The sequence below is a fragment of the Crocodylus porosus genome, unplaced genomic scaffold (assembly GCF_001723895.1).
Source record: "Crocodylus porosus isolate Cpor-Errol unplaced genomic scaffold, CroPor_comp1, whole genome shotgun sequence".
NCBI classification, from domain to species: domain Eukaryota; kingdom Metazoa; phylum Chordata; order Crocodylia; family Crocodylidae; genus Crocodylus; species Crocodylus porosus.
The window spans coordinates 4,324,832-4,348,261 of NW_017728947.1; the positions used below are offsets into that span (position 1 = coordinate 4,324,832).

General features: G+C 48.1%; 1 protein-coding gene across 1 annotated transcript; it reads left to right on the forward strand.

The window, feature by feature from the left end:
• Nucleotides 1-16,206: 16,206 nt before the first annotated feature.
• Nucleotides 16,207-23,259, forward strand: LOC109321563. The gene is made up of 4 exons (XM_019552308.1): nt 16,207-16,325; nt 18,543-18,632; nt 20,352-20,536; nt 20,746-23,259. The coding sequence occupies exons 1-4, from the start codon at nt 16,229-16,231 to the stop codon at nt 21,601-21,603; spliced, it is 1,230 nt and encodes a 409-aa protein (XP_019407853.1). The 5' UTR covers nt 16,207-16,228; the 3' UTR covers nt 21,604-23,259.
• The last annotated feature ends 171 nt before the right edge of the window (nt 23,260-23,430 follow it).

Here is a 23,430-nt window from a genome sequence, read left to right on the forward strand (position 1 = left end):
GCTGTTCAATTTCTTCATCAGCGATTTGGACAATGGGGTGAAAAGCAACCTGTTTAAATTCGCTGATGATACCAAAATTTGGGGTGAGGTAAGCATGCTAGTAGGGAGGGAAAGACTGCAGCAAAACCTGCATAGGTTACAGGGGTGGCTAACAAAGACAGGATGTGCTTCAATACTGACAAGTGCAGTGTGCTGCACTTAGGCAGTAGAAACCAGCAGCACACTTATAGAATGGGAAACTCCCTTCTTGAGAGCACGGAGGCAGAAAGGGGTCTTGGAGTCATTACTGACTTCAAGATGAACGTGGGCCAACAATGCAACGTCATGGCTGGCAGGGCTAACCGGATGTTGTCGTGCATCCACAGGTGCATCTCAAGGAGAGCCAAGGAGGTGATCCTCCCCTTCTACGTGACACTGGTCAGGCCACAGCTGGAGTACTGTGTCCAGTTCTGTGCGCCCCACTTCAAGAAGGATGTGGACAACATGGAGAGGGTCCAGAGGAGGGCCACCCGCATGATCTAGGACAACAGGGCAGACCCTACATTAAAGACTGAGGGACCTGAACCTGTTCAGCCTTCACAAGAGAAGGCTGAGGGGGTAGCTGGTGACCGTCTATAAACTCACTAGGGGGGAACAGAAGGGTTTGGGGGAGACACTGGGTTTGGAGGGAGCTGATCTTACTTTCATGCCCTGTGGATGTTAGGTCATTCCATAAAACCCACAGAGCCCTTAGCACCCCCTGGCATGACAAGGAACAATGGACACAAATTATTGGAGAGTAGATTTAGATTAGACATCCGCAAGAACTACTTCACAGTTAGGGCGGCTAGGAGCTGGAACCAACTTCCTAGGAAAGTGGTGCTGTCTCCTACCCTGGGGATCTTTAAGAAGAGGTTTGATGCCTACCTGGCTGGACTCATTTGAGTCCATTTTTTTCTCCCGCCCAGGCGGGGGGTCGGACTTGAAGATCTACAAGGTCCCTTCTGACTCGACTTCTATGGTTCTATGATTCTATGGATAGCTGTTGGTTCACAGGGAGCTCATCTGCCCTTTAACACATCTTGGGTCCTTCTGGGTATCCACACACCATCCTCACCCATGCTAGCTCAGGTGGGTTACCAGTTTAGTTGCTGAAAACCTGACCAGGCTGTACTGTTTTACATGGTACCAGATAGCAACAAACCAAAAGAGACCTGGTGTGACAGTACTGGATGTATTAAAGGGGGCTGGAAATGTTAGAAGAGAAAGGTGTTCTCAAGAGACTGTAAAATGAGCACTGAGACATAAGTATGCAGGTGAAGTATTCCTTGGAGAATGCTCTCTAAGTTAATCTCCTGAAAAACCCACACTGAGAAATAGGTTAATGTTACCAATCTTGGGAATTCAGCACCACAGGAGTTGCTCAGTGATAAGACATATATCAAAAGACAGGCATAAAAAAAAACTAGTGTGAAATGTGAACGTGTCAGGGTAGAGATGGTCACCTTGGTTTTGTGTGTGTGCGGTGCCTACCATGTCAGGGCCCTGTTCTAGGATTAGGGCTTATAGGCACAACTGCAAAGCCAACAGCAATCATATACAAGTACACTCACTGTACTTCAAATAAGTGATGCTTGCCTCAAGAATAAGCAGTTTACAGTCTATGGAGTGACTCTGAGAACTAATAAATGGCAGGGACTTTTGTATTTTCTTAGTGGGTTAAGTACAGCACAGAAAGGAGCTGTGTGAGTGTCTGTTCCCTGGTGCTGGCATTGCATCTCAATTACCCAGTGCTGTTCTACCTTTCTGTCCTCACTCCAAGTTTTGCTGTCCTGAATTGTGGAGTCCTTCCTTATTCTAGCGTTGCTGCCCCATCAAAACACCTGTTAGTTGTACCAAGCTCTGTGGGTTTTGTGGAATGACCTAACATCCACAGGACATGAAAGTAAGATCAGCTCCCTCCATGTGATGCTGTCTCTGAGGATTAACAGCTAATGGCAAGCCTCCTGCACTCCCACTCAGATTACCCATGTCATCACTATTTGATTTTCTGTGAGCTGTCAGGCTTAAGCATTAATGCCCGTGTTAGTGCAGTCACAAACCTTCTTCATGAGGGCCTTAGGGTAAGTGAGAGCAACCCCGGTGACCTTAGTACTACCTTGCCCCTAGACTCCTATTACATGGAAAGTCCTCTTCCCCCACTGATGGCTGAGACCATACCTTCTCACTCCCACTCCAGCCCTTGCTCTTCATTTTTTGCTACTCTGTTTGAAATTCACCAGCTGTGACCCTTCTGTTTTCCATCCCTCTCTCACAAAGAGCTCCACATAAGTAAAGTTTCTTCTCCTTATTTTTGGATTTCAATCTGTCCTTGGTGGGTGGATTTTGTTGCCAGATGAAGAGCAGAGGAGCATGTGGGAGTAGTCAGGGCTCACTCTGGGAGCTGAAAATGACCATATTGATGGTTGAGTAATGTCTCCTGGGGAAATCCGTTCAGAAGACTTCCTTCAGCCACTTTTGGATATGGGTGGGATGAGAGAGAACAGCCAGACCCTGAAGACTGTGTAGAAGCCCTGAGAAGGAATCAAAATAGGAAATCCTCCAGAGGAGAACAGACTGGAAATAAAGGGAGGACGGTGGGAGAGCGACTCTCTCTGAAGATAAGCAGCCCACTTTTTGGTCTAATGGCTTCTTTAGATAAAAGGTTCCTGGGTCTCCATTAATACCTCACTGTGCCTGAACTCCTTATAGTGCTCACAGTATGCTGAGGCCCCAGTAATATTGTTATAATGAAGAGGGTGGGGTGCCTGGATGTTTATAGGGCCACTGCAACTTCACTTCCCCACTGGGTTTGCTCCCTCCCTCTCACCTAGCACACATCTGGACACTTTTATTTCACCTCATCCAGTAAACCTGACATCTACACTCAGCCAAACACTTCCTCACACACCCTAATTGAGATACTGCCTCAGGGTCCAGTTGGATCCCAAACATGCACACACATTCATCGAGGCACCACGACCAACACACTCCCCCTGAGATCTGCCCATACCATGCTGGACACACTCACTGTGCTTTTATTCTCCTTCTCTTCTTGTACTTGGGGGGCAGCTGGGCTGGCAGAGGTCACTTTAATCTACCGCAGAGCCTCTTTTATTGTGGTCAAACAGCACTGTAGCATGATGGTAGTAGCATGCTCCAGCCTCATCCGTCCTTCCCTAATTTAGAATCATAGAAAGTGAGGGTTGGAAGGGTCATCTAGTTCAACCCCCTGCTGCAGGACCAGCCCCAAATAGATCATCCCAGCCAAAGCTTTGTCTAGCTGGGTTTTGAAAACCTCCAAGGATGGAGCTTCCACCGCCTCTCTGGGTCACCTGTTCCAGTGTTTTACTATCCTAGTAAGACAATTCTTCTGATATCTAACCTAAACTTCCCTTGCTGCAACTTGAGACCATTGCTCCTTTTTCTGTCATCTGCCACCACTGAGAACAATCTAGCTCCATCCTCTTTCAAACCCTACTTCAGGTTGTGGCAGACTACTATTAAGTCCCCTCTCACACTCCTCTTCTTTAGATTGAATAAACCCAGTTCCCTCAGCTTCTCCTCGTAAGTCATATCACCCAGCCCCTTCACGATTTTTGTCACCCTCTGCTGGACATTGGCACCCAGGGGGTATGATTGGAGACTCTCTGGGTTAAAATCTGTGGTGAACAAGGCACAGGGGACACAATAGTGGGAGTCTACTACAGACCTCCTAGCCGGGATTAAGAGTTTGACCAGGAATTCACCAGGGAACTAGCCATGGCTGCATGCTCCCGGTGCATGGTTGTCATAGGAGATTTCAACTACCCTGACATCTTGTGGGAAGAGCATTCAACCACATCTGAACAGTCATAAAGGTTCCTCATGTGCATGGATGAGCTCTATCTGACTCAAGAAGTCTATGGACTGACAAGAAGCAAAGTGCTGCTCGACCTGGTACTGGCAACAGGGGATGACTTAATCAGCAACCTAATGATCTAAGGGAAGCTGGAAGACAGCGACTATGAGCTTGATCACCTTTACCATCTGTCATAAAGCTAGCTAGTCAGTTAGCAAAGCAGAAGTCCTTGACTTCAGGAAAGCTGACTTTGACAAGCTCAGGAGGCTTGCTGGCAAGGCCCTAAGGCACCTCGACCCAAAGGGAGGGGAGTTCAGGAAGAGTGGTTGCTCTTCAAGGGAGCAATCCTGGAAGCTCAAGCAATGTCTATCCCATCTCAGAGGAAAGGCAGCAAAAGAGCATGGCAGCCTCCTTGGCTCTGCAGGAAACTAGCGGACCTCCTGTGTCTAAAAAAAAAGAAAGACCTATAATGGATGGAAGGCTGGATCCACCTCAAAGGATGGATGGATACTCTTCACTGGTCCGGACCTGTAGGGAGTGCACCGGGAAAGCCGAGGCTGTGACTGAACTCCAACTGGCTACACGTAACAAGGACAATAAAAAGTCCTTTTTTAGATATGTGGGGAGCTGGAGGAAAAGCAAGGGTCACACTGGATCCCTGCTAAACCAGATGGGTCAATTGACAACTGATACCCAGGAAAAAACCAACCTGCTCAGTGAGCATTTTGCGTTGGTTTTTCACCAGTCCCAAGGGACAGCCCTACTCAAGACGGTACAGGATGGCCAGGATGAGGGAGAATTGTTACCTTTCAACAATGTTGACCATGTGAAGGAACACTTTGAGAGGTTGGACACCTTCAAGTCAGCTGGCCCAGACAGCTTACACCCCAGGGTACTTAAGGAGCTGGCTAACAGCATAGCTGAGCCCCTGGCACAGATCTTCGAGAACTCCTGGCGTTCTGGTGAAGTGCCTAAAGGTTGGAAGAAGGCCAATGTGGTGCCTATCTTCAAGAAAGGGAGGAAAGTAGATCTGAGGAACTACAGGCCCATCAGCCTGACCTCTATCCCAGGGAAGATCTTGGAAAAAATCATCAAAGAGACCATTTTTGACAAACTGGCTGAAGGCAACTTCCTGAGGGATAGCCAGCATGGGTTTGTTGCGGGTCTTGCCTGACCAATTTCATCTCCTTCTATGACCAGGTGACATACCACCTGAACAAGGGAGAAGAGATTGACATCATATATCCTAATTTTAAAAACGCTTTCGATCTGGTATCCCACAATCATCTCATAGAGAAACTGGCCAACTGCGGCCTCGGCTACATCACAGTCCGCTGGCTGGGGAATTGGCTCCGTGGTCGAACCCAGAGAGTGGTAGTTGATGAAAGTCAATCATCATGGTGTGCTGTGACCAGTGGGGTCCCCCAAGCTTTGGGCCTATTCTGTTCAACATCATTAATGATGTGGACACTGGTATCAGAAGCAGACTGGCCAAGTTTGCTGATGACACCAAACTTTGGGGTAAAGTGTCAACAACCGAGGACAGGATGGTGATCCAGGCCAACCTTGACAGGCTCAGAAAATGGGTGGACGAAAATCTGATGGCTTTCAACACCAAAAAATGCAAGGTACTCTACTTTTGGAAGAAAAACCTGCAGCATGCTTATAGGCTCAGCACTACTACACTTGCTAGCACCATGACCAAAAGGGACTTGGGGGTCATGATTGACCATAAGATGAATATGAGCCACCAATGTGATGTTGCAGCCAGCAAAGCGAGCAAAACTCTGGCTTGCATCCATAAATGCTTCTCTAGCAAATCCCAGGATGTCATCCTCCCGCTGTACTTGGCCTTGGTGAGGCTGCAGCTGGAGTACTGCATCCAATTCTGGGCTCCATAATTTAAAAGGATGTGGAGAAGCTTGAGAGAGTCCAAAGGAGAGCCATGCACATGATCAGAGGGCAGGAAAACAGACCTTATGATGAGAGGCTGAGAGCTATGGGACTCTTCAGCCTGGAAAAGCGCAGGCGCAGGGCGGACCAGGTGGCTGCCTATAAGTATATAAAGGGTGTACACCAGGATCTGGGGGAACGCCTGTTCACCGGAGCGCCCCATGGGATGACGAGGTCGAACGGTCACAAACTCCTGCAAGACCGTTTCAGGCTGGACATAAGGAAGAACTTCTTTACTGTCTGAGCCCCCAAGGCCTGTAACAGCCTGCCATCAGAGGTGGAACAAGCACCTATATTGAACACCTTCAAAAGTAAATTGGATGCTTATCCTTCTGGGATCCTGTGACCCCAGGATGCCATTAGCTTTCCTGGTGACAAAGGCACACTGCTGTCTTATATTCTGCTTATTGTCCACTGTGACCCCCCCAGGTCCTTTTCTGTAGAGCTGGTGCCCAGCCAGTCAGCCCCCAGCCTGCCCTGGTGCATGGGATTGTTCCGTCCTAAGTGCAGGACTTTGCACTTGTCCTTGTTGAACCTCATGAGATTCCTTTTGACCCAATCCTCCAATTTGGCTGGCCCTAACAGCTGCAGACTTGCTGAGTGTGCACTCTACGCCATCTTCCAGGTCGTTGATGAAGACATTGAACAAAACTGGCTCCAGGACCAACCCCTGGGGGACTCTACTTGATCCTGGCTGCCAACTAAACATCAAGCCATTGATTACTTCTCTCTGAGCCTGATGCTTCAACCAGTTTTCTATCCACCTTACAGACCATTCATTCAGCCTGTACTTCCTTAGCTTGTCTGGGAGAATGTTGTGGCAGACCATATCAAAAGCCTTGCTAAAATCAAGGTACACCACATCCACTGGTCTCCCCGCATCCATAGAGACAGTCATCTCATCTTAATAGAAGGCAATCAGGTTGGTCAGGTATCACTTGCCCCAGGTGAATCCATGCTGACTGTTTCTAACCAACTTCTTCTCCTTCAAGTGCTTACAAGTGGATTTCTTGAGGAACTGCTCCATGATTTTCCAGGGACTGAGGTGAGGCTGACTGTTCTGTAGTTCCCTGGATCCTCCGTTTTCCCTTTCTTAAATATGGGCATTATGTTTGCCTTTTTCCAATCATCCAGGACCTCTCCTGATCACTATGAGTTTTCAAAGATGATGGCCAAAGGCTCTGCAACCACATCAGTCAACTCCCTCAGCACCCTTGTGTGCATCTCATCTGGCCCCATGGACCCCAAGGTACTGATCAGAAAACTGGAAGATATTGGGCTCAACCATGGGACCATCAAGTGGGTGCAAAACTGGTTGTGGGGAAGAATGCAGAGAGCCCAAATGAATAGATTGGTGTCATCCTGGTGAGATGTGGACAGCAGCATACCCCAGGGGTTGGTACTTGGCCCAGTGCTGTTCAACATCTTCACCAATGACCTGGATGAGGGGGTGAAAAACCCATTGGCCAAGTTCATGGACAATACCAAGATATGGGGTTGCGTAGACACACCCACAGATAGGCTGCAGATACAAGCAGACCTAGACAGGCTGACATGTTGGACAGAACAGAACCAGATGAGGTTCAACGTAGAGAAATGCAGAGTGTTGCATCTGGGAAAGAAGAACCCCCAGGACACCTACAGGCTGGGCATCACTAACCTGACCAGCACTATAAATGAAAGGGACCTGGGGGTAGCAATAGACCCCAGCATGAATATGAGCCGGCAATGCGATACAGTAGCCGCTAGGGCCAATAAAACTCTGGCATGCATCAATCAATGTATTTCCAGTAAACCCAAAGAAGCGATCCTCCTGCTTTTCTCAACATTGGTGCAGCTGCAGCTGGAGTATTGAGTCCGGTTCTGGGAGCTGCACTTCAGCAAGGACGTACTAAAGCTTGACAGGGTCCAGAAAAGGGCCACCCATGTAATCAGGGACTTGCATGGCAAGCCACATGAGGAGAGGCTGGGGGATCTTGGACTCTTCAGGTTGAAGAAAAGAAGGCTGAGAGGGGACCTGATTGCGACTTACTACTATATCAGACGTGTACATCAGGAGCTCAGTGAACAACTGTTCACCAGGGCACTGTGGGGGAAAACTAGAAACAATGACCACAAACTCCTGGAAGATAGTTTCAGGCTGAACATTAGGAAAAACTTCTTCACAACTAGGGTATCCAGACTATGGAACAGGCTCCCCCCCAGAGGTGGTGCAATCATCTACCCTCGAGGTCTTCAAGAGAAGACAGGACGGTTACCTGGCTGGGGTCACCTGACCCCAGATGTCTTTCCTGCTCATCCAGGGGTCCTGATGATCCTTCAGGGTCCCTTCCAGCCCTTTGGTTCTATGACCTGTACACATCCAGCTTTTCTAGGTGGTCCCTAACCTGTTCTTTCAGCACTGAGGGCTGCTCATCTCCTCCCCAAACTGTGCTGGGAATTGACATTGCTTTTGAAGACTGAGGCAAAAAAGGCATTGAGCACTTCAGCTTTTTCTGCATCCTTTGTCACAAGGTTGCCTCCCCCCATTCAGTCAAGGACCTACACTTGCCCTGATCCTTCTCTTGCTACTGACATACTTGTAGAAACCATTCTTGTTACCCTTCGTGTCCCTCACTAGCTGCAACTCCAATTGTGCTTTGGCCTTCCTGACTTCATCTCTGCATGCCTGAGCAATGCTTTTATATTCCTCCCTAGTTATTTGTCCAAGTTTCTACACTCTCAGTAAGGTTTCATTGAAGTACAGCCAGCTCACCTGGATTCTTCTCCCCCTCCATCTGGCTTCCCAGGGGATTCTCCCCATGAATTCCCTAAGCGAGTCAAAGTCTGCTTTTCTGAAGTCCAGGGTCCTTACTCTGATGCTCTCCATCCTTCCTTTCCTCAGGATCCTGAACTCAATCATCTTGTGGTCACTGCTGCCCACATTTCCATCCAGTACTACATTCCCCATCAATTCTTCCCTGCTTGTGCACAGCAGTAAGAAGAACATGGCCCCTAGTTAGCTGCTCCAGCACTTGCACCAGGAGGTTGTCCCCAAGACTCTCCAAAAACTTCCTGGATTGCCTGCGCACTGCTGTATTGCCTTCCCAATGGATGTCAGGGTGATTGAAATCCCCTATGAGAACCAGGGTCTATGATTGGGAAACTTCTACTAGTTGTTTGAAGAAAGCCTCATCTACCTCATCCTTCTGGTCTGGTGGTCTATAGCAGACCCCCACCACAACATCACCCTTGTTGCTCTCCCCTCTGACCCTAGCCCAGAGACCCTCAAAGGCCTATCTCCAGCTTCATATTGGAGCTCTGAGCAATGAGATGGCTCTTTTACATGAAGTGCAGCTCCTCCTCCTCTTCTCCCTTGCCTGTCCTTCCTGAACAGTTTGTACCCGTCCATGACAGTGCTCCAGTCTTGTGAGCTGTCCTACCAAGTCTGTTATTCCAATCACATCATAGCTCTGTGACTGTGCAAGGACTTCTAGTTCATCCTGCTTGCTTCCCAGGTTCCATGCGTTCGTGTACAGACACCCGAGGTAACTAGCTGATTGCCCTGATTTCCCAAGAAGTATGACAGCATCTCCACAGGGAGGCTGGTTTAAAGGCTATCTATGCTGGCAGTCTGATGCCATACCCTTTGGAAAAAACCTGTACATTACTGGAGCCTGGCATTGGGCTGGTTGATTATCACTGAACTATGCTGGAATAAATCCATGGACTTCAATAGCAGAATCCAACCCTTTCTATTGACAAGTGAGATGTTTTAAAAGTAAAGTTTGCCATCCGCTGCAGTGCAGGCTCTTTCCCTCCTCTGCCGCCTGCCTAACTGTGGCTGAGCCATTCTAGGAGGAGTATTACTCACAGATGGTATGACAGGGTGGGGAGGGAACTGTCTCTTCTCAACTACCCCACGCCACCTTCCTTCCAACTAGGGGCCTGTACAACATTCAGCTGTCTCTAGATCCCAGGTCGTGACGTGCATTTATATCCAGACAGCAGTATCCAGGATACCCAGAACCAGCCGAATCAACCAATTGCAGCCTCTTGGAGGCCAGCTTCGGAGACGAGCAGACCCTTTATAAGTGATCCCTCACCCATTCCATTTAAGGAAGGTAGTAACAGCAAAGTGAGCTAGAAGGAATTGGTGAGAGGGAGAGAACAGCTAAGTGCGGACAGTTGGCTGTACAGCAGGTCCTTACTTCTAAGGTAAGTCTTTGCCTGATTTTCTCAGAATTGTACAGAAACACATTAATTGAGGCTAAGGAAGGTGAGTGGGTGCAGGTTTCATTGGAACGTATGCATCAGCTTGCTGAGGAAGAGCAAATAATTTAAATGTACATGTGCAAACTGGGATTCACAGAAGATGGTGTAGCTCACAAGCTTGTCATGATTCAGCTTTAGCTGAGAAGAGATGTCAAGGGCATCCTGCAGCTCTGTGGTTATGTGCTGAAACCAGGTGTGATCCTTACGTGCTTGCTACAATTTTGTCCTGGCACTTGGAGCTGAATGGAACAGCATTGCTATCCATTGCAGTTGCAGGGGCATCGGACATGTGTCATGATTTGACATTTATTAAAGCGACCTCCAGGTAATCGTTTTTTCAGGAAAACATTATTATTCTTCCAAAGACTGAAATTCCTGAGGAGTTCATGAAAATCCAGGATGGCACTGGAGTACTTCAGCACGTTATTATGAGCTGGGTAACAAAGGCAGCGGTGGGGGTGAGAGTCTAGCTCTGTGGCTTGAGAGGGATTGGCTCCATTATGGGGAGAGAGCACTGGGTGACAGTTCAGCACTTACAAGTGTTTACTGCAACTGTGCCACTTCTTGGGATGGGTGTAGGCTGTTTCACCTGAGAGAAAGATGAATCCTCTGGAGTTGGAAGGAGTTGTCTGTATCAACAGAGACAACCTGGGGACGGGAGTGGGAAGGCAATATTGTCATGGGTCAGAGCACTGGTGCTTCTAGGCTCTTTTTGACTGAGCTGGAGAATATGAACTTGGAGATGGAGCATAAGGTATTTGAATGGGGATGGGGATCAGGAACCGGTTCAGCCCACTGGAGAGAGAGTTACAAAAGTGTTGGGGATGTTCACAGGCAGGTTAATAAGATTTATGTTTCCTCTAAGCATAGGTAGACTTCTAGGGAACTGGATAGGAGCTGTGCTGGGCTACATGCTAAAAGCCCTCATTCAGTTTAGACTTGGGCAAAACTCCCACAGACTTTAGCACCTCCTAGGATCTGGCTATTTGTAGACATGGTAGCAGATGGGCTGAAAGTAACTGCAAACCTGTTAATATGGCCTCTTTCCACATGAAGAATCTCAGCTGGGTAATAAAACAGTAGTTTCATTTACAATAGGCTAAGAAGAGGATGTTCTCTGTGATAGCCCAAAGGTGTAGAATTCACTGCCTTCCCCATCAGAAATTGTCCTAGTTTGATACCCTCAGGGCACGATTAGTTTTCCTAAACAGCAAGAGGTTGTGAGAGCTATTACCAAGGTTTAAAGATCACAACCAGTTCTAGGCTGTGGGCTTATGATATATGTGATGTATTGGTGGGAGGGATGCTCCTGGGAAAGCCTATTTAATTGTGTTTTTAAAGCCAGATGCAGAGAGCAATAGATAGTCACTCCAATATACAGCATGTAGAACTCATAGAATTTAGAAGAATTGTCCACTTATATTTTTAAAACAGCATTTTCTATCCTAGGTGGCACAGGCTAGGGAAACTAACACAAAGCCGGAAGTCATGGCTTCAAAATCCTAGCTCTGGCACTGCCTAATTATGTGATTCAAACAATTCTCAGGGTGGATAATTAGCCTAGCCATAGTGCTATACCAACAAAGCTAGACTGTTTCTGGCACTTCACTCCTAGCTCAGGTATCTCTGCATGGAACTGCGTAGTGCTGTGTAGACATACCCTTAGTAAGGATTTATCTTAGAAAGATTTGCTGATCGAACTACCCTGCTGTAGTTAAAGCCTGTACGTACCCTGTACTACCCCGATCGAACTACCCTGCTGTAGTTAAAGCAGCAAGCTTGCTGTAGCGGGCATGCAGTTAAACCTATTTAAAATATCTGCACTAGTATTTGACACATTTATACTGGCAAAAATTCATGCGCATCAAGATTTTTACCAGTAAAATTGTACTAAAAGACATCAACCATGAACCAACACAGTAAAACTCCCCCATGTAGACCAGACCTAAGTAACTTACCCACTAGACTGAGTATCTGCTTATGCTTTTCTCCCATTTGTGAATGGTGCTGCTTAATATAGGCACTGTATACATGCAAAATGTCCCTTAGTATCCTCAGCCTGGGCAGGTACAAGCACACACAGAAGTTTATCTACCTTGTTTCCAAGCTGAGGAAATGCTATTAGTGCAGTACAGTTACTGTCCAAAGGTGAGGTCTGTAGTCTTCATTTGCAAGTCATTTATATCAGCCCAAAGTGATTTTTAAGGGTAACCAGAGCTGACTGCCATTCTCCCTTCTCCTTGACTATGTAGAGATAAGAGGCAGAGCAATAGAGAGCCCTGGGTCTTGTAAGTGTAGGAATAAGGGTATGTACAGGCACTTTTTAAGAAACAGACCAACGATTGCTATTTAGTTTCATGTGTATGCTAGAGACTTTGAGTTACTTATTCATTTCCATATTGTGGCTTAGCTGATGGTAGGTATGGAAATATCTGTTACAATCAAGGGACAAAATTATGGTAGTGTTCAGGTGAGCAGACAATATGTTTGACTGCGACATCATTGTTGACTCCCATCATTTCATGTTGACCCTTGAAATATTTTTTTTCTCCTTTAAAAGCCAGCACCTCAAGCAGAACATCACTTTTCCTTTTGATGTGCACTCACTTTTGTGCCCTCCTATTTGTAGAGAAAAGCCTAAAAATTTGCACCAAATGTAAGTGTCAGAATACTTGCTTTAAAAAAAAAAAACAAGATTGGAGCTAGCATCGTGATTTTTAGACCCTCAGGAGCTAGCAAAATTGCACCGAGTGGAGTAGTTAGTGGCTTTTAACCAGTGTGGCCACATCTCCCCGTTTCCTGGCAAGGCTCAATTTTTTGGAGTAAGAGGGAGTGTGTTTTTAGACTCCTGTGGTGATGTGAGCCCCTAGGCATCTGTCTCCTCCCTCACTAAGTTACCTTCCCTCATGGAGGTAGCAAGGGGGAAAAGAGTTGAGCCCATGACACCTAGAGACTCAAAACAAGGAGGTGAATAACAAGAATTGATCTTCGTCAATATTGTAAACCAATATTTAAGCAATCATCCTTTCTGTTAGTGGGTATACGGCCTTCTGTTTGATTAAGCCGGTCAGACAATGGCATTTCTAATAACTTTTCTAAAAGTAAGAGCATGAATATCATGAGGCCTAGAGAAACTGTGGAGTCTCCATCCTTGGGAGTTTTCAAGAACAGGTGGGACAGACGCTTGACTGGGATGGTTTAGTAAGGGATGATCTTGCCTTTAGCAGGGGACTGCACTAGATGACCCCAGCCCTACTTACTTATGAACTCAGCGTAGGTGGGTGTGGGTTTTATTGGGTAGGGACCTTGTGTTTTCTGAGCCGGTCTCAGGATCTGGGATTGCAGGGGCCAAATGAGGGGATGCCAAACCAGTTACAGTGAGCTCTGGCTACACAGACACACAGCTCTGACTACATACACGAGCCAGCACATACACACAGCTTTAACTTCACAGTTCACACACTGACTTCACCCACAGAGCTGACTTACACACATGTGCACCTGCATGCACAGCTCTGACTTCACACACACAGACCTCTAATGTCTCACACACACACAAACCTGATTGCCAACAGATACACACAAACCAACACACAGAGCACTGACTTCAGTTCACCCACAGCTCTGACTTGACTCACACCCACAGAGCTCTGACTACATACACACAGCTTTAACTTCCCAGTTTACACACACTTGCACACACACTCTGACTTCACCCAGAGCTCTGGCTTACACACGTGTGCACCTGCATGCGCAGCTCTGACTTCACCCACACAGAGCTCTGATGTCACACACACACCTTTGACTGCCAGCACATACACACAAGCCAACACACACACACAGCGCTGACTTCACACACACAGAGCTCTGACTACATACACACAAGTCAACACACACACACACACAGAGCTTTAAATTAACAGTTCACACACAACAGACTTCCCACACAGAGCTCCGAGTTACATACCCGTGTGCCTGCACCCACAGCTCTGACTTCACGCCCCTCCCCCCCCACCAACACACACAGCTCGGACTTTGCTACACCCACAAGCCAAAACACACACAGCTCGGACTTTGCACGCACAGCTCTCACTACACACAAGCTAACACACAGAGAGCTTTGCCTGCCCAGCTCGCTTACCCCCCCGCGCCCCGCACACAGGGGCACACGCACGCCAGGCCCGGCCGTGCGCGGGCGGGAGGAGACTACATCCCCCAGCCTGCCCCGGCCCGGCTCCCGGCGGAGGCGGCCGCGCGGCGCAGCCCGGGGCGTCGTGCTGCCCCCGCCTCAGGTAAAGCGTCTGCGGGAAACTTCTCCGGTCCGCTTTATGCAACAAGGGGGGGCTGGCTGAGGTCGGGGCGCCAGGCCTGCATGTGCACTGCATGCAGGGGATGCTCCTGGAGGGGAAGCAGGGCAGGGGATGCCCATGTCTTCCCCCACCCCCCGCTGTCTTTTGGGGAGTAGGCTGTTCTCCCCCGGGCACTGGGGCATGCCCCTGCCCCTGCCCCTGCTCACCAAGCCAGGCTGGGTCCCTGCCTGCGGGGTGATTTTTCCTCCTTGCGCCCGCCTCTTGGCACCTGCTGCTGGCTCCCTCCTTTGCCAGAACCCCTGCCTCTCTTTGCTCAGCGCGGTGGAGGACGGGGGGTGTTCGGGGGCTCCGGCCCCTGGCTTGCTTGCCTCTTTGTTTTGGGCCGGCCTCTGGACAGGGAGGGGCTGGGGGCAGTTGTTTGGCTTGGCAGCATGCATGCCTGCCCTGGCCTTGGACTTGTGGGCTCCCCTCCCTCCTTCGGCTTCTCAGCGTGGCACGGAGGTGAGCGTGGGGAGAAGGGGGGCATTTTCTACATTTGGAGGTAACAGTGAGAGGAGAAAAAAGGCCCTTTCCCCCTCGAGCAGCCCCTGCGAGCCCAGATCTTGAGGCTGGCTCAGAAAACACAAGGCTCCATTCCCCCTCCTCCTCAAATAAACCCTCTTCTGATGATCATCAGGGGATGCACCCTGCTCCAGGTGTTGCCCTCGCCTCAGAGCAGCTGGACTTGTGCACCCTTCATTTAAACTTCCTCCTCATTTTAACCACCATGCCAATAACAGGAGGCTTCTTCATCCTCTAGTACTTACCTGGCAGGGGAAATACTATCACTACCAGGGTGGTTTTCCTAGTTGCACCCAGGGCTAACCACTTTTCTGGCACGGGTTAGTACCCATGGACGTAATGTATAGTAAACCCCCCGCTTGCTGCTCTAGTGGAAGATCTTGGCTTTATGCCCACTTCATGGAAAGCGGGGACTCCTCCCTAACTTGCTCCTGCAGCCATATGGCTGAGGGCAAGCGAAACTCAGGAACATCTGAACCCCAAGCCTCTGGGCTTGGCCCTGCACATAGGATGCCCGCCAAAAGGATTTGAGAACATCTGGAGGTCCAGGTGGAGTGGAGGATGTTTGCCAGTAGTAGGGCCACTTGCTTATGGTTCTGGACTGACTCACGGATTTGGACTTGATTTGGCTGGGTTGGATTGGAACACAAAAACTCCTCCTCTTCTAGTGCCAGGCTCAGGGCCTTGGATAATGTTTGAAGGGGTGGATTGGGCCCGGTGTGAGCCAGCAAAATGAACCGTGGGTCCATCCCTCCTTGTGCCTAAACACCAGTCCCATGGTGGTAAAATGCAAGGGGAGCCAAAGTTGATTCCCTGTTTGGGATCAGATTCCTAGAGGCGTGCAACTCTTTAGGCACTGATCTCTTCCGAGGAGGAGTAGAGTTGTCTTCACCAGAAACTTCCAGCTCACCAGAGAGAAAAGGTGGTTAGACTCTGTTCACTCACCCTTTCAGCATCCACCCTCTGCCACTGTGGGGCACAGGATACTGGGCCACAGAATACTCTGACCCAGTAAATGGCAGCTCTTATGTTCTTGTGCTCTTATGTTCCTGGCTTCCAAAAACTTAGATGTGTCAGATCTGGGAGGGATTCATATCTGGTTTCCAATTTTGCAAGCATTGAGCCTGTCTCCTTTTTACACATGGCTTCAATTCATTCCCTTAGAAGAAAACCTCACATTGGGTCTGTGGATGGGTAGCCTGGTTCTTCTGCCTTTTAGCTTAGATCTTCCACTGTGAAAGGCAGGCAGTCAGGCTGCATGTCTCAGCCTCTTATTTCTTGTGTTTCAGGCATGAGCACCATGGAGTCACTGGAGGAGCCGTTTAGGGATCTGTTTACTTGCAAGCTTCCAGACAAAAAGTGTAACCCAAAGAAGAATGGGATAACAGGTGAGTGAGAGAGGGGAAGCAGGCTTCAGACCCAGTCATGTGATTGTGGCTGCTTTTGTTTCAGTGTGGAAGTGGGGTTGTGTGAACTCAGTGTCATGTATCTCGGCACAGAACTACCTTATACCATGTAGATATAGGCGACTAGTAGGGGGTGTACGTGCTCCCCGATGGGGCCAGTGCTTCCCAGGCGGCCGACACTGATGCTGCCAGTAGGGCTGGTGCCCCCCCAACAGGGCCACTGCGGTCGGCGGCTTCTGCAGGTGCCCCCCAGGTTCAGGAGGCACACGACACTCATGCATGTAGATGTGAGACAGTTCAATCTATACTTAACCTGAAGTACCATGATTAGTCCCATGGACTTTGGCAGCATTACTCAGGGCAGTAAAAGTAACCACAAAAGCAGAAACGTGGCATAAGTGTGTACAGGTAGGAAGCTACCGCTGTGTAAATGGATTAGCATGACTCTGGAGTGGGGAGGCGGGGTCCTGGATCCTGGCCTTACAGAAGGTCTGAGCACTTTCTGCCGATGTCAGTGGGTGCTGTAACTGCTCAATGCCTAAAAAAATCAGTTTCTTGATATGTAGGTAGGTGCCTAAGTTTAATGTAGGGACGTCACACCATTAGACAGTTTTGGCATTAGTGTTATAACTGGTTGGGAGCTTCCAATTTGGATATAGTAAGAAATATTCCCCATATCCACAAAAGCCAGAAAAAGTTATGTTCAGAGCTCTATCCTGCAGTTCTTGAGGACATTGTTTGCCAGGGGATTTAGGGCATATGTTAAGTTCAAGATTTGGCTTTACAGGGAAGGTGCTCCCCTCAGAGTTGCCCAGGACTACTTGGCTTCTGTGTTCTGCCCACATGTAACTTCCAACATGTGTGATTTCTGTGACAACAGTGGGAGACATGGCCATATGGTGGTATGACTGTTAAATCTCAGAACAGCCATGGAGACACCAAGGGGGCACTTTTCTTTAAGACCATACTGGTGCTCCTATCTTGGTATACCTAGGCCCAGGGATGAAATGCATCATACCTGATGTCTGTGATCTGTTGCTGTTCTAAGCCCTTGAAATATTAGGTATAAAGGGATCTGCCATGGATGGAGTGGAAGTTATGTTTCCTGGCCTCAGGAGAGGCACTAAGATTGTCTGAAAAGCCATGCTGGTGGCAGAGCAGTTAAAGTATCTCAGCTCCAGGAGACATCAGTTTGAGTCTTCATGTGGACTTGTGCTGAAGGCCTCTTGTAAATAAGTACCTGGTTGTTCATGGTGGTGAGTCAGAGGCAGATGTATTGCCAGCCTCTTCACTCCCTTGTGTGTGCTACTGATGGCAGAAGCCACATGCCTTAGCCATACTAGTACCAGGCTTGGCATGCCTCTGACCTTGATTGTGTTTCTAAAATGGTTGAATGGGGAATTGAGGTAGAAACTGGCAATGGCTTAAATGTCTGCTTTGGGAAAGGGACTGCAGAACAAACAAGCATTGCTCTAGGGCTTCTGGAACTGTTAAGTTATTGAATAAACTTGATACAAGCCTGATTATCTTAAGGTCTCTCTGAGTAGGGAAAAGGTATGTCCGCTCCTTGAAGAATTGACTCAGCAAGCTCCGTTATTGTGTGCCCTCGGTCTCCTAAGCCCTACTCAGGGTGGAGACAGGTTGCCAAGCCATCACTAGCTACAGCAGTCATTCTGAACCTTTTTAGACTTAAGGTGCCTCTTGGAAAAGGCTAGCTCTTAGCTTTCACTTGTTCTTTGACTATGGAAAAATAATAAAGCATTTCTTCTGTTGCAAAGAATCCAGAAAGACCACAGCAGGTTGGAATGTTTTTGACACTGTAGATTCCAATTTGAAATCTCTGGGTTTTATTTTAAGCATCACGTGTAGGTGTTTGCACACGGGATGGTGCCAATATTGTGTGGCACCTTGCAGCACCCTTTAAAAGGATCTGGCAGCACCTCAGGGTGCTGCGGCACCTGGTTAAGAAGCTCTGAGTTAGAGGCTTCTGCACTCTGGATTTCAGTGCCAGCCAGCAGAGCATAACCAGCAGCCAGTGGCTTAACAATGTGTCCTCTGCCTATTTGGATGATGTTTAGTAATAGCCATGATGGGTTGCTCGTGAGTAGTTGCCATGTGGGTCTGTACTGACGGATACTTGGCAGTATGCTCTAAAGCTCTGGCTGTGCCCTTGATTTACATTTCCCCTTCTGTTTCCAGGCTTAATTGCAAAACACCTTCAGAAGACCTTTAAGATGCCCATCTCCTTGCAGCTCTCCTCATCCAAGGCTCTTTCCCAGTGCTGCACAGGTAGGTATGGATGGAAGCATGAAAAGGTTTGCCTTTCGGGATCCCTGTGCAAAGGCTGGGTAGTGGGTTCAGTATTGAGCCATCAGTATTGGGCAATTTCATGTCTGTTAATGTAGAAGGGCCCTTGTTCCTCTTGAGGTGCTATGCAGTGGCATGGTTTCACTGCCCTAACAGTAGCCTTGGTTCTATAAACTATGCAGAGCTTCTGCCTGTTATTAAATCTGGCTTCTGTAGTTCCATAGGATCTGGGAAAACTGGTATGAAGTAAAAAGATTACCTCTGACAAATGAATGTGGTGTGACCTCTTGTTAGCAGGGAAATGACTGGCTTAGGAGTTTCTGGTGGAATCGCGATGAGCTATTGCCCACAATTTAAAGGTGATTGGGGAGGCTTCTGAGGTTAATAATTGACCTGCTATTGCTGTTTATTAATGGTGTGATGAGCCTTGTAGGCTTTGATTTAGTGTGGGTGGAGACAGGCCTGTTGCCTCAGTCTGGACTTCCTACATGTTCTGTTCAGATGCTTTTCTTCTAGAACAAGAGGTTTCTGAAGCAGAGTCTACTTCTTATTCTCAGGCACATACAAGTATCTGCACAAACATGTACAGTCTGGGTTGGGTCTTTAGTACTCCTGTAACAAGATCCAGGTTGTCCCTGGGAATTTCTGAGGGCTATGCTTCCTGATCCATCAGTCTCTTAAAGTCTCAGTTGGGATCACAGATTGGTACCAGGGAGGAGATGTTAGATGCTTGGTTTCATGATCCAGGCTTCTTAAGGTCATGGACTAGCAAAGCTGTTTCTGTGTTGGAGAGGGATTTTTTTGTGCTTGCTTTCTGAGGAGCCCTATATTAAAAGAGCTTACCATAAAAGAGGAAAATCCAACTTAGAGAACTAAAATCTGAGCCTAGGGCTATGAGCTAGAAAATTGAGGCTTCTAATCCTGCCTCTGAGTGATGCTCTGAACTTCACCCTCTCAACTACTAGCGGTTCCAAAGGCTGCTCCTTCCCTGACTCCCAGCCCTCTTCCCAAATGGAAACAGAAACCTGACTGCATTAGCATAATCAGGTTAGTCACAGTGAGATGGAGGGAATGGGAGGGGGCTTCTACCCTCGTATGTCATCTGTAGCCTGCTTCCCTTCACTTTACCTCCCTTGCTTTGCCTGGGATGGGAAGAGTGAAATTGTTTTCTTGGCTGTACTTATTGCCTTTTCAGTGCTAGAGGCAGAGGAGCCCTGTTGGTACTGTGTTCTGGCTCATGGAGCCTTTCTAAGGCCTCTGAGACTAGAGATGAATGCTAGTGCTCTCATATATATAACACCCTGCACAATAACAGTACTAAGTGCTGTGCTCTTTGCAGATCAGAGTAGCAGGGAGCCAGCAAACCCACACTAAAAGACATTCTAGATACAAATGGTCTCATGGGCATAATAGTGAAATATTGAGCTATGTAGAGATGAGGAAACAGCAAGTGCATTGAGAAACAAACTGAAAGCTTTGTCTGTAGCTCTGCTGAGTCCCTTTCTGCCTTCAGCTTCAATGCCCTTCTTATGACTGGGTCCAACTCGTCTCGATGAGTTGCAGTGCACTAACGGCAGCACACTAAAAGGAATTGTCTCCTCCTACAGAATAGGCTCATTAAAATGCTTGGAGCCCTGTCTCTGTACAAGGCAGATATTTATAATGAGAGCTGTGTCTAGGAGGATTGTTCTGTTCCTACAGGCTCCTGTCCAAACTTAATGATGAACAGGAATGAAGCACTTGAACAGAGGCCAAGGAACGTGGCCTCTGTGCCCCAGCTGCCTGTCAGGACACCTCGGACGCTCTGCTTGTCGCTCTCATCAGATGGGGATGGACAGTATGACAGCCTGGCATCACGGGACTGGCGGAAGGGTCTGCAGGCTCAGGTGAAGAGTGACTTGGGCCTATTCATGGCATGTTAGATCTTTGGTGCCAGGGAGGTGGGGCAATTCCCATTATTGGGACTGGTAGCATTTGAATCTTTTGGGGCCTTTCATGTAATGTGTTCCTGCTTTGGTGTCCCAGGCCTGCTCAACTGCTGTCCCACCTGCCACCAGAGGGCTGTTAGTCTCACCAATTACTTCTTGTCTTGCAGATGGAGCAGGCTCACAGTGGAGGGGCAGCCAGCAGCACAGGCTCCCTGGAGCGGGCATCCCTCTTCTGTGTCTCTAGGTCCAGTTCCCCAGCACAGTCTGCCATTCCCAGTCCAGTAGAACAGCTCCCCAAGGCCAAGTCCTCCAGCCAGTTCTTCCTGTTTCCGTCACCATCTTGGAACAGCAGCTCTGAGGCAGATTCCAACCCTCTGGCCTTCTCTGGCTCCAAGAAAGCTTGCAGCTATGTCTGCAGGGTGAGTCCAAAATCCAATGTACTTGGCAGCCCGAAGCCAGAAGAACCAGAGTACTTTCACTTTTCAGAGCCTGTCATTGCCAGGGTGATGGACTGCATCTACTTGGGGAACCTTAATGCAGCCTACAGTGGACGGGCACTGTGTAAGAATAATATAGATAGCATCATCGACATGAGCAACCTGCCCAGCGATCGCAGCCTGAGCATCATCCCATGCACGTGCAATCGAGGAGGACTTAGGCACAGCTGGTCCCGCCTGAAGGTAGATATCCAAGGACTTCTGGATGGGAAATATCCTGTCCTGACAGAGTCCTGCTTCCAAGACATCAATGAATGTATTGATGCCTCACTGGAGAAGAGGAAGCGAGTTCTGATCCACTGCACAGATGGCTACTCTCTAGCCCCTACATGTGTCATCCAGTACCTGATGGTGAAGCACAAAATGAGACTGATGGCAGCCTATGAGTTTGTGAGGGCCAGGTATCCCCTGAACATCCGCGAGTGCCATCAAAATTTGCTGGTGGGTCTGGAAAGGTCCCTGCAGCCTGGTGATGTCGACGTAGAGTGCTTGAAGCAGTCCATGTCCAGGAAGATGGCCTGGACGTAAGAGGACAGTCAAGCTAAGGAAATGTTGTATTACCTGTTACTAGCCCTGAAGTGGAACCGAAAAGAAATATATAGCTTAAATGTCTTCTCACTTAATGGGATGACAGTAGCTGTGGGATATTGTTAGAGGATACTGCTGGGATGGGTTTCAGAAGCTGTGACCATCCCTGGCAGGACCTCCAGTAGCCATAGTGAGCAGAAGTGGATTGTGAGGAGGGAGATCTCTCAGGGAAACGCTTCTCCAGTAATTCTGGATGGGGACAATGCAGGGGACGAAGAGAGCCTCATGGTGAGGCCAGTGGGCCTGTGTGCCAATAAGATTCTGAAGTTGGTGTGCCTAGCCATGAGGTGATTCTGTAAATCAGACAGAGGTAGCACACAGGTTTGCTTGGTGATCCTGAGTAGACCTTTTTAATGATCATACTGTCTATTCCTCAGGAAATCCTGGTTCTTGCAGAGGGCATCATCCCCGCTCCCAGAGCAAAGCCTCCCAACAGGACTAGGCGGGGTGGATACATAGTTCTGGTCAATTAGATGTGCTTCACTTGAAAACAGGCCTCAGTTCTGGTATTCTGGAATTGTGTAGGCAGGCAGGCAGGCTTCCCTCAGGCTATGAAAGATGTCGCAAGAGTGTCCTATGGTGCCTCATTGCTTTTACTATATGACCCCAAGTTAAGTGCCTAGAGTGTGTGAAGTGCTTTATGGGACAGGTAGAAGATACAGGCCCTGTCCCCTAAACAGTAGATAAGATAGGATGCAGAAGATGAGATAATCAGTAGGCTTAGGGGCAGGAAGAGAAGAGTTATAGCAATAGCAACAGGTGATTTCCTAATGTGTGCCAGTCAGCCTAACTTCCCACCACTCCCAGCAACATCTGCATGTGAATTCCCCAGCACCTGGTTTATTAATGCCATTATCAGACCTACTGGATTGGGCGACAGAGGTGTATCTCTAGGTCTTATCCTGATTTGAGTCTCAGACTGGTGGAGCCAGGACTGAGATCTTCTTGGAGCCTCTGTCATGTCCATCCTGAATGCCTGTGGTATATCTGTTATTCTGGAGATGCAACATACCTTCAGCAGCTCCACAGAAACTAAACATGGTTCCTAAAAATTCATCTATCCATTTCTTGTTAGGTTGGCTTTTGTCTCTTTTGGCAGTTGGTAACTTCACCAGTAACTTGGAGCAAAGCTCCTCTTCTAAAGGACCTGTTTGGAGTTCACTTATGTTTTCAGCAAGGTTTAACAAGCTTTTCCTTGTTCACACTTTGGCAAGCACTTGCTTTTTTTGGTGCCAGAATTTCTCAGATTTGAACAGTGTTGGTTTCTGATCAGTTGTCTGTTTTATTCTGATGCTTGTTGGATTTCCATCTTGTATTTGGATTCAGGTTTAAGTGTCGTTTTATATATCCAGAGCATCTTAGAGTTCCACCTCACACTTCATGGCTGTCTTTTTTTTAAGGAGGAAACCTGCACAGAGGTTGATGACCTGTGAGGGCCTTCTTTGTCTTCACTGCTAGAGACCAGATTAGTTAAGTAAGTTTGAGGATATAAATATGGGCTCTCCCTTCCAGCTGCACCTTCTCCCCCAACAAAGAGCAGAGCAGGCTCCTCCCTTCTGGCTGCTCCTCCTCCTTCCTGGCCCCTTTTTGAGCAGATAGTCCTTTAATAAATAAATCAATATTTGTAGTTTGCAAAAGTTATGGAGGGGTACCTTGAGTCTAAAAAGGTTGAGAATCCCTGATTTAAAACATTGAAGTAATGGGAAAATCTGTTTCTATGACCTCAGTCCTCCTTATCCTTTCAAGCCAATGTCTGAAGGTGCAACA

Excerpts from the sequence above, each read along its gene's own strand:
- LOC109321563 (XM_019552308.1), top strand. The coding sequence starts at position 16,229 with ATGAGCACCATGGAGTCACTGGAGGAGCCGTTTAGGGATCTGTTTACT. Across the intron at positions 16,326-18,542 it reads AAAGAAGAATGGGATAACAG|GCTTAATTGCAAAACACCTT; the intron begins GTGAGTGAGAGA and ends TTCTGTTTCCAG. Across the intron at positions 20,537-20,745 it reads GGAAGGGTCTGCAGGCTCAG|ATGGAGCAGGCTCACAGTGG; the intron begins GTGAAGAGTGAC and ends CTTGTCTTGCAG.